Source organism: Balaenoptera ricei, chromosome 10, assembly GCF_028023285.1.
Source record: "Balaenoptera ricei isolate mBalRic1 chromosome 10, mBalRic1.hap2, whole genome shotgun sequence".
Lineage (NCBI taxonomy): Eukaryota > Metazoa > Chordata > Mammalia > Artiodactyla > Balaenopteridae > Balaenoptera > Balaenoptera ricei.
In genome coordinates, this window is record NC_082648.1 from 77312860 (window position 1) to 77331690 (window position 18831).

At 35.3% G+C, this 18831-nt stretch overlaps 1 protein-coding gene across 1 annotated transcript in view; it reads right to left on the reverse strand.

Annotated features, from left to right (window-relative positions):
- EPYC (epiphycan) overlaps positions 1 to 18383 on the reverse strand; it is a 34143-nt gene extending 15760 nt beyond the window's left edge. Inside the window, exon 1 of the mRNA XM_059934730.1 lies at positions 18219 to 18383. Coding sequence (XP_059790713.1) covers positions 18219 to 18383 — 165 coding nt within the window. The remainder of the gene's footprint in view (positions 1 to 18218) is intronic.
- Between the last annotated feature and the right edge of the window lie 448 nt (positions 18384 to 18831).

Genomic DNA, 18831 nt, shown 5'->3' on the forward strand with positions numbered 1-18831 from the left:
ACACAGAGAAATGAGGCCAGGGAAACGTGACCACCTGGCTCTCTGTGTGGCAGACTTTTATGCTTATGCTGCAGAAACCTAAATTTGGGAATAAACACAAATGGCCAGAAAAAGCCCTGCCCCCCTTTCTCAGGCTACAATTGGTAACACTGAAATGCAAACATATTTGAGCCTCTGATATAAATATTCATTCTTTTGGAGTTTTTCTCCACTCTTTTTCATTTTGCCTCCTTATTTTACTCTGACTTGCTCCCTACTGAATTGACTTTTTGATCTAATCATTATATTTCCCTAAAGTTTAAAAACACAATACAAGGTCACTCCCACATGTGACCTTGAGCTTAGTTATCACTGCACTTGCTTATCTTCTTGACCCAGTACCAGCAGGGTACATCTTTGAGTTGATTGTCATCTCATTCTATTCTCTTGTTTACTGTCCTTTACATGACTGATGCCATGGTCGACTGTGTTTAGAAGCACCTTCCGTGTCCACGAGAGAGGTATATCTCTACCAGGGATGGCAAATGCATAGCCCATAGACAGTGACCTGGGTAGAGTGACGTCTCAGCAGACGTCAGGCTGGAGAGATAATAGTGCCAAGAGGAGTCCTCCACCCTGCCTCAGCCTCCACACCCAGCACAGACTTGACTCCACAGAAGCAACCCAGCACCTCAGTGCGATCTCAGGAAACTCAGGGCTGAAACGACCCTGAGGTGTCTTCGAAGAAGTTTCTGCTCCTGGAGAAATAAGGAATCTCAGTAGAAAGTGAGTCAGTTACAGTTTTTTGTACCAGATGCTGTGTACTCAGACTTCTACCGGCAATATTTATATTGTTATTAATAATACTGCAAAAGATTTGAGACTTTTACTCCCCAATAGTCAGCAACGTTGCCCATAGAAGAATCTTCCTATAAAAGTACTCAGCACCATTTTAAGTGACAATAACATAAAGGGGGGAGGGATAAATTGGGAGATGGGGCTTGACATATACACACTATATATAATAGATAACTAATAAGGACCTACTATATAGCACAGGGAACTCTACTCAATACTCTGTAATGACCTATATGGGAAAAGAATCTAAAAAAGAGTAGATATATGTATATGTATAACTGATTCACTTTGCTGGACACCTGAAATGAACACAACATTGTAAATCAACTCTACTCCAATAAAAATTAACTTAAAAAAACAAAAAACAAATTTCAATCAAATCTCCATTTGTCCCTTAGCAAAAAGCACATATAAATGATCCATACAGCCATATTAAGCATATTACTACCGTTAAGCCTACTTATTTATCTTAATTTCAGAGGAAAAATATGAAAAATTAGTATGTTCAGAAACAGCAGTCACACTTCTTCCTAATTGTCTCATTCACCGCTGATTCCTTCAGTAGAGACCGCTTGTTGACCATGCCGCTCACACCTGTTCAGAACACTCACAAACCATTTGCTGCTGTTGAACATTGTGTTTGAATTAATAAAAACTAATGTATTTTGTTTTTTGATATTTTAATATTTTTTCATCTCTGCGCTTAATCTGCACTAAGTTTCCAATGAGGAACTCAATGAAAATGTAATATATGTGTGATGGAAAGAATGCTATGAAAGAATTTGTTACTCAGATTTGATTCCTGTCTTTATGAATGAGTGAAAGGATCACTAAATGAATAAGTGAATTTGTAAATGATGGAAGGTTCACCAGTCTTTATAATTGTCTAATCAACCAGACTGAATGTCTGTGCCAAACATTACACTTAAGTTATGATCAACTGTCCATTTTACCCATCATTAATATTTTCTAAACATCTATAAATACCATTGTTTTTTTCTCCCTGTCTATTACCATCACCATAATCTAAGTTACTTTGTTCTCTTGCCTGAAATACAGTCATAGTCTACTTACAGGAAGTTGGGATCTCCTCTACTATATATTCAACCTTCAGTGAGAATGAACTCTTAAAAATACAAAATTGATCATGTCTACCCCTGTTTGAAAGCCTTCAGTGGCTTTTTATTGCTCTTGATAACCAACAGAACAATGGCCTTGAAGAAGCACTGCAACATATTGATTATGAGGAAGGATCCAGACTAGATGAGTTTGAATCTAGCCTCGCTGTTTAGGCAGTTACTTTACCTCCCTGAACTTCAGTTTCTTTATTTGTAAAATCCTGATATAAATATTACAACTGTGTTAGGATGAAAACGTTAATACACATAAAACACTTAGAATAATGTCAGACACATAGTAAGTGCCATGGAAAGGTTTGCTATTATTATTAAAATAAATTTAAAACTCTTTGATTCACAGAGTCCTGCATGGTTTGCCCTTCAAGTGTCCTCTGCCTTCATCTCCTGCCAATTGTCCTCTTTTGCTGCACTGGCCATCTTTTGTTTCTTATACTCTCCACATTCCTTTTTCTATAGGACATTTGGACATTTGCATGCACTAGTCATCTGCTTGGAACTCCCTCCACTCCCCAGCTTTTTTTCCCTTATTTTATTTTTAACAGCTTTATTGAAAGTATAATTGCTATACAAAGAACTTCACATATTTAATGTGTACAGTGTGATGAGTTTGGATATGTGCAAACATCTGTGATGCCATCATCACAATCAAGATATTGGATAATATCCACCACCTCCCAAAGTTGCCTTGTAATTGCTTATTTGCCCCTCATATCTAGTTCAGGTCTTACTTCCTCAAGGAAACATCTCATGATCTTTGTGACTTAGACAAACATGTTTGATGAGTGGCTCTCAGAGCTTTGTGTACTTCTTTTGGCACATCCACCATTGATTTCATGGTAGATTTGTGTGGGTTTTTTTGGATTGTTGCAATTATTCCTTTTCTAAGATCCTTTGTAACATGACTTTTCAACTCCTGCAATCAAGAAGTAGAGGGTAATTTCTCATCCCTTGAAGTTTGAATTTAGACTGGCCTTCTGATTTGCTTTAGTCAACAGAATGTATTGTTGTGTCAGTTCTGAGGGTAGTTCTCCAGAAATATTGCATGTTTTCATTTGCTCTCTAGGAACCCTGCCCAGTCATCATATGAACGAGCTGGCTCCAGCCTGTTGGAAAATGACAGAGCACATGGAGTACAGGAAAGCCATGTAAGCTGAGGCCAACCTAGTCCATCCATCCCTGAACCAACCCAACAGCTGGTTGGAGATATATGAGTGAGCCCAGTGCAAACTAGAAGCATAGCACAGCCCAAATTGCTGAACTACAGAATTGTGAGCTAAATAAATGGTTGTTTTAAGCCACCAAATATAATGATGAAAAAAGAACAATAAGGTATATAACATTAACCCTCATGGGGAAATAGATATTAGTTTAATAGTCACATATACAACACAAAAATCTGTACCAATAATTGTGCACATTTAATAGATTTGTAAACTGAGGATGGAAGGAGGGAGGGTTAAATAAACTGCCTGAGGTCACATAGCTTCTGTGTAGTAAGGCCAGGATTTGAACCTGATTATCGTTGCCACAGAACTGCACAACGTCCTTAATATTTACTGATTCTGTACTCAGCCAAAAAAAAAAAAAAAAAAAGAATCATGCTGAATAATCTAACTTCTTAAATATCTTCATTCTGAGGAAGAGGAGCTCTGGATAGGAAAAGTGAGCATTGTCATCCCTGGGAATGACTTCATATTTCAGTTGCTGAACCTGAAGGCTGAACACCCTACCAAGGCCATGTTGCCCTGTGGGAGCACTTGGCAGCCAGTTGTTCCCTGAAATTGACAAGTATAAAAAAAAAAAATCACATAACAGTGATGTAGGTAGAGTGTAAAATTCAAGCCGCATTTATTATAATTTTCTCTCACTTTCGTGAGAAATAAGTATTATGTAGAATGAAACTCTAGTCTGGTTAAGCATGATGGCTAAGACAATTTCATATATTCACCAAATCATTTCGTTTTCCTCCTGGGCATTCAGCTAAAATAAATTTTCCAATTTATTTGACTCTAGCTTGGGTCATGTGGCTAGTTCTAGCCAACTGATGGGTAGGGAAGGTCATGTGCAACATCTGGTCAAATTCAGTGAAGAATAAGCATACTTTCTTCAGATTCTTTCGCTTCCCTTAATCTGTCAACAGAAGATCCACTGTGACAAAGGTGAGGATGGTGACGTTATAGCATGAAAGATGTTCGAATCCCTGAATAACTACTTGGAAGACAGTAAACTCATTGACCTGCATTGGGTAGTCATGTCAGCAAGATATAAATTTTTATTGTGTTAAGCCATTGGGATTTTGAATTGTTTGTTACAGCTGCTAATGTAACTTGCCCTAATACAGACCTTTTCAATTTTTGTTTTCTTATGTGTTTCCTAATTAAACTGATGGAACAGTTTCTAATATTTTGGGGGTTGAGCTATCTAGCACATATCATTGACATTAGAAAAAATAAATGCACATTTTTTTGTCTCTCTATCCTCTCTGATTTCTCTTTTACAAACAACTGTTCTTTGATCTGGTTATTTGGTATAGTACTTACTGAAATATTATATCACTTAATTTTAGTGAATTCACCATTGTTTCAATTTATTTTTAAATCTCAGTATTTTATTAAGTCAAAATTAATAAATCTATATAATGAATCAATATCTGCAAGTCAAAATCAAAATTAGTTAATGGCTTTTTGTTTAATCAAAATAGCATATAATAATCATAGCATTTGATATTGACTTGCTAAGATATGTATGTATTGACGAAAACATGTAAATGCTTCCTTTTCTTTTAATCTATCCTAATGTGTGGTTACTCTTCATAGATAACTCTACATGGTAATGCTTCTTTGTATTCAGTGCAATGTTTAAGTGAAAAATTTAATGCAAAAGAAACAAAAGCTAATGATTTAAAGGTTCCGTTTAATCATACCCTCCCCAGTCTGTGTCTCTTCTGGGACCTCAGCATTTTTTTCTTTGTTCACATGTTTATTTTCTCATTTCCTTTCCTTGTTGTCAGAACATGGCAGTATTTCATTTTTACTTGCCAGAAAGGTTTTTTACTTCAGTTTTATCCCAGTTTATTCAGGACTCTGTTCACCATCATCCCCTTAGACTCCAGAAACTTAATAGGTTTCCAATATCTTAGTTCTCCCAAAATATATCATCTAGTTCTAACTGAATGTCTCCAAATAATATTGGTAGGGAACTTTGGCAAAGGCTGTAGAAACATTATTTAATAGCAAAGTCAGTTCATGTTCCCTTTCCCCTTACTGCCCTTGTTCCCCAAGTAAGGATGCCAGGACAATTTAGTGTAGGCTGAAATCAGTACTCTCATGAGGAAGGGGGGGTGGGGAGAGACAGTCAATCACAGTAATTGAAAACAAAGAAGTTGGACGGAAAACCAAGATATTTAGAAACTTTCAAATGCTAGCTCTTTATTTTATGATGAAGTAATTTAGTATTTTTTTAAGTTTCAATCTTTCCCATCCTAACACAAAGCAAATTGTTCCTTCTAACACAGGCTTTATTGAGGCACAAACTATAACAAGCTGTGCCTTTTAATATGTAGAACTTCTCTGCATACAACTGCTATTCATTGATGATGATGTTGATGATGTATATATTATCAGATGTAATTATAGACATTTTGAATAAGAAAACGTGCATTTTGGAGGATGTCCCAGGGAGGAGCAGCTAGTAGCCAGTTGCCTTCAAAATAGATAGTTATTACATTAATTTTTTTCCTAATGTACAGGATCAGTGGTAAAGGCTTGAAAAATTTTACAAATTTAGAAACCTGACTTTATCTCTCAGGGGAAGAATTACTTTAAACAAATTCCAAAGACGGTACTAAGCCAGGATGCTAGCGTGAACCCTGTTATTGCCACCAGTATGTTCTCTGTAGTCTCTGTAGCTTCACTTGGGGGCCTGATTATAATCAAAAGTTTGTAGGAGCAGAACAAAGACCCTGGGCATATCAGCTCTATAATAGCATAATGTAAAGGAAGGGCTGTCTTTCAAGGGTTCAAAATCCTTAGATTTGCTGACTATCATTAAGTTTTTGCAGGCATTAACATGATAGAAATCCTCCTGCCAGTAGGAGAAGGCTGCTGAATAACAGTTAATTGGCTTTGGCAATATTTCACTCTATGATCTTACTTTTTAATCTCAGTACCAAAATGTACGGATCCCCTTCAATATCCATTCTATATATGTTATAGATTCAATATAGTTATTGTGAAGGATTTTTATCTTAAATGTTCTGTATTTGATTTCTTTCATGTTTATGTCTTTGATCAGAGTTTTGATATCATAACTCCAGAGAAAACACACTTTAAAAAGAGTTGATCAATCCTCAATATCTTTTAGATATATTTTATTTGCTTTTTTCCTTGTATGCATTAAGAAATGGAGTGTTTAATATAGTTACATATATACCATTTACCTCTTTAAAGCCCATATTGAATGTTAACAAAGATATTGATATGCTGTCACTGTGATTATCCTTTGGGGCCCACCTATCTGCATCTTATGTGGAGTACACTGACATCACAAGCCAATAATTGTACGACGTGATGGATGACGACATTACCAAGTAGTAATTCTTGAATTATTTCAATGCCTGTGTGTGCGTGTACCTTAACAGTGTAAGCCTCTCTGTTCCTAGCAAACTCAAGACAAGGTTTACCATAACTTGGCCTAGGAGTGTTAGAATGAGAAATTTGTGGAATTAGGGAGGGTCTAATGAAAATCAGGCATTTAAGAAAAAGGCTATGTAGGGCAATAAGAAGTCAGGTCCCATCTGGGGTTAGAAATTAGTATGGTAGGAGAACATGTCCAGGATAGGATTATCCAACTCAGAAATGTGAAGATTTCCAAAGATTTTTTGAACAGTGTTACTTTTGGCAGATTTGTAATTTACTGATTTTTTAATGTCTCTGTGGAAGATGCCACAAGACAAAATCTGGAGAACTATGTCAGAAAAACAAAAATCTGGACCAGAAAGAAAAGAGAAAAAGGCTCTTATTTAGCACACAATACTAGAGAAGTAAAGGGGCCAAATTAAAAAGCATATTACACTGGTTAAAAAGATAGTACCTGACACACTAAAAGAATAGCTGAGGGACGTCAAATACCCTACCTGGGTCCTACCCCCAGAGATTCTGATTTTAATAGTCTAGGGTGTGGTCTAGGCATTGAAATGTTTTAAAACTCTAGAGGTGATTCAAACATATGGCCAAGGTTGAGAACCACTACACTAGAGGGGAAATTCCGCAGAATAGGACGTGGGAGACAGAAATGCTAATTAAGTCCTGGGACTTTGAAATGTTGAGTAAAGTCTTGATGGGAATATGGTAGAAGGATTGTTTTTTACTAGCCTCCCAAGGACCACAGGCATCAGAAACATCAACAGCAGTTTCAGTTCATGAATCTGCTGAGGCTGATTCTCCAGCTGAAAAACAAAACAAAACAAAACAAAAACATGGGGAAGAAGTGGAAACTCTCTGGGAGGCAGATTTCTTGAATTCCACAGCCTGAAGCAAGAGTAAAAGCCCCTGCCCTGGGGCACATAGCTTCCAGACTGAAGAAACCCCTGGCTGAAGATCCTTGCTTACAACAGAATCTGTCACTTGACAGAACACATACTCAGTGCAACACCAGGGACCAGAATACCAGGGCTTAGCAGGAAAATGGGAATTCAAAGGCAGTATGCAGAAAGAAAGAGAAGCCTAAGATGGACCTGGTAATTGGGCCTGCCGTCACTCACCTGTGCTAGAAAACAGGATGTATAAAAACTGTGCTAAGAAACAGGAATATCTCCAATAATACTCTGAGAGAAGAGCCATTGTGTTTGGGGATGTTGTGCTGCTCATACCGTAGGTGCATCAGAATGACCTGGAGGGTTTGTTAAATCATTGATCACTGGGCCCCCCTCTCGAGTTTCTGATTCGTTAGGTCTGGAGTGGGACCTGAGAATTAGCATTCCTGACCAGCTCCCAGGAGATGCTGACGCTTTGAGAACAGCTGCTCTAATAATGGTAACACAGTGCCATAATTTAACTCCTGGTGGGAGATTTCTCCCAATTGTACTTGAGCTCACACTATGCAGACTAGAGACAATGAACATACGCTGACCAATATCTGGATGAGGTCAAACCAAGATTTCTTCCATCTTCCAACTTCTCAGGTACCATCAACTCTCTTCTTGGTCTCTGGTAACAGTATGTACTGGTTTGGGGAATATACTTTTGCTTAGAATAACTATTTTAGGGACTCAGGATTACCTGGTTTTTAAAAATTTGATGGGGGTTAAGGTCAATAATGTGACAATATTGTATGTGCAATTAATGCTTCATTCTCTTTAAATATCAAGGTCATGGGAGACTTGGTAATGAACAGATAGCAATTTATGTGCCTCTGAAGAACTACATCTGTATGTAGTAGAGGCTACTCAGGTTGTAGTTACTGAAAGAAGCCAGCTTGACCCAAGCAAAAAGAATTCATCTAGCTGGGATGAAGCAAAAGAAATTGAGAAAGGGGAGTTTTGGACTGCATATTCTTTGGACTTTTAAATCACAAGGCAAGTAATTCTGACTTTGTACAGCAATATCTTTGGATTTAAACAAGTTTAGACTTTAATATGCGAGAGACATTAATGTGCAGTTTTTAATTTTTCCTCAAAAACTTTATAGAGGTAGGAGAGCTATATGCTAATCTGTGTCCTCTATGTTTCTGGAATTGTCTTATTGGAGTGTATTTACTTAGCATTTCATTTCATTGCAGAAACTCTCATAAACTCTGATATTAGATAATGTGGCTTGATATAATTTGAGGTAGAACGCAGAACTGAGAGTGAAATTTCAATCTTAGGTGCAGAGAGGCCTTTGAGATAAATTTACTGATGTTCTTGGATCCACTTCAGAGTTTTCTGGGGCCAAAATCTACAGACTTGCAGAGGACATCTAAGAGTGCCAGTTGGCATGAGGGCAGGCCTCATGAAGGTAGGAGTGACTGTCCTAAGAAATGGGCTGCTTTTCTCTCTTAATATGGAAAGCTATATTGAACCTAATGGGCAAGCCTGATGGCTTGAGAGGCCACCGTGTTGGGGAGTGGGTATATCCTCTGTGGGCCCCTTTACTCACTCCTCCTATGAGAGGAAGAAAGACCAGGGTAATTGGTGAGTGAGAGAAGGAGCTTGGCCTGAGTGGTTCATCTTCTTTTTTAGGGGAAGTTGCCTGCCTGTCAGGAGCATAAGTTCTGGTTTGCCCCTCTGTGCATGCACTAAGGTTTACTGTATTCTGAGGCCTGTGGTTGACCAGCATTGCCTGTGACTGATGACCTAGTCTGTTTCTGAAGTTTTGTATTAAGAAGCCCATAGTTGCTTCACACCTAAGTCATATATTACAACCTAGCCTTTATCAGTAATAAAGGGGATATTTTGAATGTTATTTGTCTGAGTCCCATTTCTGTCCCTCAGTTGATTCTAAAGTTAAGTAGGGCATAGCAGAAGCACGTATGAGGTTCCTTAAAACCTAACACTATTGCCCAGAAAACTTCAATATTATATGTATCTATATGTATCATAATACAAAATGGTATGCATTTTCACATATGTACTTGGCCCCTGGCTTCATATTATTTTCTCAACTATTATTTTTTCTTTGCCTCACTCTCCTAATTTATATTTTTATACTATAATGTAATACAACACATAATTAATAATATACAATATAAGATGTGATATTATAGACAATATAATATACTCTATATTATATATATAATAAACTATTTTATGAGATAATATTATTGCATGTAGCTTATATTTAATCTAATTTTATCTATATTTTATTATATATATTTATATATCTATTTCTGTATTCATTATAGCTTTTATTCATGTAAGTAGACTTACATACTGTTCAAAAAAGGTGGTGGATAAACATACAAGTAAAATAATGGCAGGTTTGGAGACATAATTTCTCAGCATATGTATATATTTTGTGACTGAACTCATAGAAACCTTATGTCCCAATAACTACTGATCTTGTTTATTCTTATTTTTTCACTTCCTTTATTGTGTTGAAATTGTGTGTTTATAAGATAACTAGACTGAGAGATACTGAGGGACAGGGAGGGACTTGGTCTGATTTACCTGCTTCCGTTCCTGGCTCTCAGCAAGAGATTGGGAAGTGGATGCAAGGTGAACCCATGCCCAGTAGAGTTAGTCTTCATTATAGCGCAAATCCCATCCCTTCCCTCCTCTGATCACCAGTCCATAAGCTTCCGTGGCTCTTGATTCAGTGACTGATTCCATGGTAAAAGTAACATTTATTGAACATTTGCTATGTGCCAGGCTCTAAGTTAAACCATTAAGTTTTTAATTTAATTCTCACAAGTTATCTTATAAATAGGAAGCTGAGGCTCAGAGAGGTTGTATGACTGTCCAAGGCCACACAGTTGGTGCGATGGACTTGGGACTCACACATGAGGAGACTGACTCCATAGCCCGTGTCACTCAACACTGTGAACAACGGGCTCTCAGGGATGAATGGGGTGTGCGCATGAGCAACACCCAAAGCTAGTGGTTTCTCCCACCGTTCTTTGTAGTGTGTGTGGTAATGATTTAAGTGCCCAGGCAAAGCCAGAGTGAGAAGCAAAAGTCCTCATCTGTTTATTTGCTTAGTTTAGGGTCGCCACTCTGCCAGTCTATACCTAACCAATAAGCTCAGTTCCTCAGCACATAATATTTAAAGTATAGGCCCATCTCCCTTTTTGTTAAAGTCTTCGAAATCCAGAATGCTGTTTGGATTTTTACTCTAACACTAAGTAAGATATTTGTAAAACAAAACAGAATTTTAAATTTATCTTTCTCCCAAATTATCCCACCACTTGCTACTCAGTCTTGAAAGTGTTCTTTGTTGTTATCATTATATCAGAAATTGGTTTCTGAACATGTTAAAAGGCCCTGGGCCGTTCGGCCTGAGTTACTAAAGAATATTCTTGTGGGTTCCACATGCTGGCATGTAGGTATGCTAAGTGCAGTGAAATTCTGCTCTAAGCATAAGTCTGGTACTCAAACTGATTTAAATGATTCATGTTAATTATCTAAAAGAATGTGACCATGAACATTGGCAGTGAAAGCTGTATCTTATTTTCTACTTTATCTTGAAAATGAATGAGGAAGAAATGTGTTTGGCAAAGATTGCTCAGTCCCCATATTTTTGACAAAGCTGCTTTCAGTTCAGAAGGATCATCTGTCCTGTCTCTCCCTTAAATACTTTGACAACTGAGAGAGATGCTTAGATAGTGTGTTAATTGCAATCACTTGAAAATTTTTTTCTGATTCCTAATAATCAAATTACTTAATTTCAGAGAAAATAAACCTCAATATTGGACACAGCTAAAAGAAGTAAAGATAAAAGAGAAGGAACAGGAAAATAATGGAGGTTTTAGTGCCAGGGTCTCTCTAGTTTGATGTTAAAAGAACCTGGTTTAAATTTTACTCTGAAACTTACTAGTTGAATAACCTTGGGCAACATTCTGATCCTTAGTTGTTTTTAATAATAATAATATTAATAACAAGTCTTATTTCAAGGGACAGTTATGATAATTAACTTATATTTGTGGTCTCATAAATAATGTATAATACAGATACAAACACAAACAAATCACTGGCAAATACTATGAATAATTTTTTGTTTCCTGTGAGCCTGCATGACTGTACATTTTTGTTGCTTCATTTTTTTAAGGTTTTCAAATAGCTTACAATAAGAATCAAATGGTTTAAGGCTGCTTTTGAAAGAAGCATATGGAAAGTCAGTCAGACAATCGTATTAAAAGATCATCAGCAAAATTCTTTCCTCTCATCCTCCAGAGGATCTTCAGTGAAAAGGGAGGGTAAAGAGAAAGATTAGCTTTTATTTTTTGCCATATCCTGAAAAAGAATATTTACTTCAGGCTGACTGACACTTTAACAAGTTACTTCTTCCAATAAGAGGTATTTTATATGCCAACCATATATTTGAAACTTTAAAACATATTGTATAAATTGGCCAAAGTGAGACATAATTCCAAATATAAAGATAAAAGTATTGCATGCCTTTTTCACCAGAGGAACTAAATTGTAGAAATATTTGTAATTTAATTACTTTTTGTTCAGAAAGTATAAAGATGAGTTTTGAGGCCAACTATCCTCTAGCATTAGCAAAGTTCTATACCAATTTATTATACTTAGATAACCTAATTTTAAGATCCTTCTTATACATCATTATCTAAGGTGGATGTTGCTTTCTATAAGTAGTCCTAAATTAGTTTGATTCTACTTAAGTAATTTCAGGTGTTACAGACCATCAATACGTATTCTAAAAGAATAATAATATGTGTTGCATAACACCCTGTTATGACAAGAGAAAAGAAATCATTGCTCCATTGTTAATTGATACAACTGCCTTCACTGAGTTCTCTCACATTCCTATAACTTAACTAAATTTAATTTTCATCCCTTTGATGAGCTTATAGCTTCTTCATCCATAAATGCTATTTTTGAAGCTGAGTGTGTTTATTTCAATGGGAGTTTTCTTTATAGGGTTAATTTTAAACAATCTAGCCACTTGTTCTTTCTGTGAAAGAGAAAAACTGGCCTTCATTTTAAGATCAATGGAGAGTAATAGCAAGAAAAGCATTCCTCATTCAAGAAATTTCCTATTGGCCAATTGTTACTGATGTGTTTTTTTTTTTTATTAGTTGTTAATGTTATTTACTTATGAATGCATACCTTATCTCTTTCCAGAAAGTATATAAGGCAGCTTTTAAAGCATGTATGGTAATACTTCAAAAAAATCTCCATGAGGAGATTAGGATGATAGGAAAATAAAGGTGTGGGAAATAATATGACACCAGGGAAGAATGAGGCAACAATTAAGAGCCATTTTTCTGAGCAAAATGATAAGCACACTTATCAAGTTACAAGATGTATGGCCCAGAAAATAAACAAATTTCTCAAAAATTGCAACCTGTTCCTCCACGTTCTCATGAAAGAGCATTGTGTGGCATTGTAAATGCCCTCACGCCACCCTACAGCAAATACAACCAAGTGCTTCTTGGGACCACAGGGTATAACATTCCTGGTATTTATTGAAGACGCAGGAACAGTGCAGGCTCACTTAAGTAGAGGTAATTATGTAAGACTAAATAATGTGATATAGGTGAGGAGAAGTCTAATTATCTGGTTGGAGCCAAGGAGAATTTCTTGGAGGAATGGAAGTTCATATCTTTCAGCAGAACTTCCATAAATATTAACATAGTCACTGAGTACTTTTCTGGGCAAAATAAATTACTCATGGTCAGGACCAATGTTTTTTTAGACCTAAGAGGAATGGAAAATCAATAACCCAAAAACTATAGCATGAAAATGGAAACAAATACCTGCCTTGGTCAAAAACGCAGTCTCAGCTTAAGCCACTCAAAGAATACAGAATTTTGAACTATTTAGTTTTGTGGTGAACCCTTTAAGGAAAATAGGGAAATGTTTCCCTGGATCCTAGACTCCCAAATATATATATATATATATATATATATATATATATATATATATATATATATATATATATATATATATATATATATATATATATATATATATATATATATATATATATATATATATATATATATATATATATATATATATATATATATATATATATATATATATATATATATATATGTATATATGCATATATTCAAGTTATTACTCATAACTTAGATATATGTTGGCAAATACATATTCACAATTATTCTTTGAAGTATAGACTAAGTAGTTAGTCTAACTAAGTAGTTAGTCTAAGCCATTTTTTCCTTACAGTAATTAGATAACAGTCAGTTGTCTATAAATGTTACCTCTAGTTCACATTATTCACCCATAGAAGAATGCTTTTCTTTCTAAGAGTGCAGTATAGAATGCACCTGGCATTCAGCTCAACCAAAACCAGTTCAAGTTAAAAGGACAATTAGAAAGTGGTAAAAAATGGAGGGAGGATAATATAATCTTTCATTAGTCTGTTGGAAATTATTTTCTGATATGAGAACATCACTATGATTACCCATTATGAATAACTGTAATCTTATTCAAGTTACTTAACTGCTCTGTGTCTCAATATCCTCATCTATATTCAATGGGAATAATAATGGCACTTCATTGTTTTTTTGGGAGGAATAAATGAGATAATACATGTGATATTCCTAGAACACTACTGACATATAAGTGCTCAGGGTTAGCTAGTATTCATCAGTAAGCAAAACGTCTGCATTTTGGTCTTGTGGCTTATAACCAGTTCCTATCCATATCATTAAAGTAAAATGAAAGCTCAGTAAAAACTGCAACAACTTTATGTTATACCAACAAATTTATCCACTGGCTAATATAGAACATTATGATGGAATTGCTGGGCCTAAAATCTTTTTCTAACATAGTATCCAGTGGATCCTGGATATTCTAGATCATCAGAAATCACATAAGTCATGAGTCTGAAATACTATTGCTGCATATAATTTTCAAAACAGAAATACTTTCAATTACCCTTTTCCAACCACTGAGGAGGTAATGAATATACTACCACCAATAGAAATCAATAAAGCTCTATTGAGATTCTAACCCTGGGAATCAGGGGTGGTTTGGTTCACTGACTAGATAAATTGTTGGACTCATAAATGGAAGCCTTGCAGCCTTATAGTAATTCAAATCTGGCTTTCAGAAAAAAAAGTTTAAATCATTACATTGTAGTAGTTTTCTGTTGCTGCATTGCAAATTGTTATAAACTTAGCAGTTTAAAACTATACCCATTTTTAAACCCATAGTTTCTGTGGATCCGAAGTCCAAGGATGGCTTGACTGGGTTCTCTGCTTAGGGTCTCACAAGGCCAAAATAAAGTGAGGGCCAGGGCTGTAACCTCATGTAGTACTTGAAGTACTTGAAGTTTCTTGTATCTTTAGGACTGAGTTTCTTGTATCCTTGTATGCTTGCTGACTGTCAGCTTCTCCTCAGCATCTAGAGAATTCCTGCATTCTTGTTATGAACATAGACCCAACTATTGATATCTTTAAAGCCAGAAACAGTTTCCCCTGCATTGAATTTCTCTCATGCTTCAAATTTTGTCCCTAACCTCAAGACACTGATTTAAGGGGCTCATGACTTTAGGTCAGGCTGACCAAGATAATCTCCCTTTTTAAATTTCAACTGTGCCATATAACATAACCTATTACAGGAGTGATATCCCAATATATTCATGATGTTAACAATTACAAAGAGCATGGACACATCAGGGGATGGGCCACTTAGGGCACATCTTAGAATTCTACCTACCACATATATCAAAGGCCTTAAGTATTAATCATTCCAAGTTTAGACCAAAGGGTCTACTCTATTGGCATAAGATGCCAAGTCTTCGACTTTAAAAGAAAGAAATTGGCATTTGGAAGCAGTTATCCTATAAATTTACAACTTTAGAATATAAAGTTGTCTTTTGTACAGATGAAATAAATTCTAGGCTAAATTATGCAGAACCCTACTCTTGGCATCAAGGACAAAAATCTCAAGAATCTGATCCCATCGTTCCCTATATCTATCATTTACTATGAACTTTTTCATCAACTGGACCTTATATGGGTGTGTTATCAGTGTTCACTCAAAAAGTGTCACATAAGATCAAGAACATGTGCAACCACTGCCTTTAATTTATAAAGACGAGATAAATAAGTTTATTTGACCTTCCAGAATCTGAACTTACAAGACTGCATTCAAGAAATTCATGCCATGTTAACCAAATTCTAGAATGCGTTCACATGACTGGAAGTATTGGCTTTATTTCATATTTTCTCATATATGCTAGTTGTTTGTTTGTAAAGAATTTATAGTAATAAGTTATTGAGATCTGAGTTAAAGTTCTGAATTTTGTTCCTTATGTCATCTTATTTTCTTTATCATATTGATTTTGTTTGTTTTGGGATTTTTTTCCAATAGGTGGTGGGTGAGTAGGTTGGTTGACTGATTTTTGCTGTTGGAACAACTTCATAAATGTCTTTAAAAAATTATGTATAGTTGATGTTTTCAAATGTGTTATAGTTTTATTATAGCACATGTATATATCTATATCTATATCTGTATCTGTATCTATATCTATCATCTAACTAAAACCAGTTTTCTGATGATGACTTCACCACAAAGGATTGTTAAATCAGGGCTGACTTGTATATTTCAGTCAACTACAAGGGATTATCAGTGGCTTTCTGGAACCCTCAGTTGTTAGGGTTTCTGAGTCTGGCTTAGCCAGTATGAAAATTCGAAATGTTTGCATGAAGTAAGGGCTAGGGTGTGTAAGGATACAATGCCACATATTCAGTACCTTACAGGAAGGTTGTTATTCCAGAATAAGCAAATACTGAGGAAAGGTTGTATAATAAATCATCTTTATATATATATACATATATATATATAAAATTAAGCTAATATATAATATATATAATTATATATATATTATATATATATAATTAAGCTAATTAAGCTAATATGTATATATATATTAGCTTAATTTTCCTTGATGGCAGGAAGAACTTCAGACTCTCATGAGAATGTCTAGGGCCTCCTGGGCAACAAAAAGGATCCTGACAGCAAGGAATAGCTTAAAAACAGTCTGCAGATAAAATTCACGTCCTTCACAGTTTTGCCTAGGGTAGGCTTGGTCTCAAATGGTAGTCCCTCTATTATGCATGTGGTCTTTGGAAGTGAATAAATAAACCCTTGAATCCAAATTCCCCAGCCCTACTTAAAATAAAGAATTCACTATGGTACTCACCGATCCAATGAAATATTTTTTTGAAGAATGACAAATAAGTTTAAATTAAAATATTTAATTTGGTAGATAACTGCAGATATGCACTAAGTTGTTTTTTTTTTTTTTTTTAATATTTCTGCAAGATGGAAAAAGGAACAGGGCAGATGAATTAAGCACTGAAAAACTTTCTTCTTATACTCTACATTGATGCATTAGATTAGAGATACAGAGATCACATATAGCAAGACGTATTAATGACTATAAATTCTCAACAGAAAATCCCCTTCACATAATAGAAGCCACACAGTGAAATGAATCAAGCACTGAATGTTGATAAAGACTTAAAAACAGAGTCATAACTAAATGTTCAGAAGAAAAGCGGCCTGCTGTCAAGCCTGAAACTTTACTAAAAAGAAGGGAAGAGAAATATAGACAGAGAGAGAGAGACAGATGGCAAAAGAGAGAAAGACAGGAAAAGAATAGTGCAGGGAGAGAATACATAAAAACTACTGTACTGTGAAAATCTAATTCTTGTATTTTAGAAGGCAACATAAACAATAATGAGAATGTTTACTATCTTAATAAAGATGTGTCTAAGTCCCATACAATTTAAGTACATGCTTTTGTCTAAATATTTCATTTCCCTAGTTATCAAAAGTAGTTATTCTAAGAAAATTTACACTTGAATGACTGCCCCAAATATGTTCTGATCTTGTAAAGGTGATGTAATTTCCCTTTCGGTTTATTTGTACTTAATTAGTTTTTGTCAATGTTGTACATTCATTAGACTCCAGCATTTCAAGGTCTGCTTGTTTTCTGATTCAGAAAAATTAGTCTGTATCCTTTAGTTATGTAAAAAGCCTACCATTTAATTAGGAACATGTCATATCAGATTTAGGTAATGGTCTGTAACTTTGCCAATGCCTACATTACTGCTGAGGGTAATCAGTCATTTAGGGAAGCGTATTTGCGCTTCGAATACAGTAAAGTTTCAAATCATTGTCCTTTTTCTGCATTCTTTTAGTTTTCTTCTATTACATTTTAATCTCATGTCTTTTTTTCTTTACTTCAAACTTCCCAAACTTCCTTATCATTTTATGTGTACTATTTGAATTCACCTTTTCCTCATTGATTGCCTCTTCCCCTAATTTTCTCTGTTCTAACTTGATAGAAACGCTTTTATTTTTCAATTTTATGAGGAAATATAAAGAAAATAAAGTGAAGTATAAAGAAAGCAAAAGGGTTTCCCAATGTTAACCTCCATCACATTGAACATGTTCTGGAGAAAAAGTTAATATGAAATTATTAAGATGGAACATCTCCACTTACAAGTAAACAAAAATCTATTTAAAGAGAAGAAACCCTAATAATTCCTCATACAATGCTTTAAAAAGTCTCAGGAGTGGGAGGAATCCGTTACCTCAGCTTGACCCATTGGTATGTTTTCATAGTTGTGTAGATTATCCAGGTCTTCTAAGGTGGCGTCGTAGGTTTCTGAGTCATAGTTGATGGATTCTAGAGTCGGGGCAGTCACAGCAGCACCCAAGACGACAAGTCCCAGCACGAGTCTCGCTAATGTTTTCATTTTTCAAACTTTCCTAATCATAAAATATTAAAACACATACATATTTAATTGATAATAACTTATGAATAGTTTGCACTAAATAGGAATGATAAATCACTGTCAATACTGAGAAACTCAAGCTGGTAGCTTTCTTTCCATGGATAATTTATAAACATAGCACATGAAATTGTGTGGCTTCCGAGGACTACTGATGCCAGATACTCAAATGAATTCACAAACCTATCCACATTTTTACGGTAGATATTGGAATTATGGTGAAATTGATTTTATTTTATAGAGAAACATGGAGAAAATGAGATGCAGAAAGATGGTGGTATACTTATTCACAAAAGCCTTCACATTATCTAAGAGTTTTACCACTTACTAAGCATTAAGATTCTTTCATCAACTCTGGGATGTAGGGATGATGATGATGATGGTGATAATCACTGTTAACTGTCACACCACT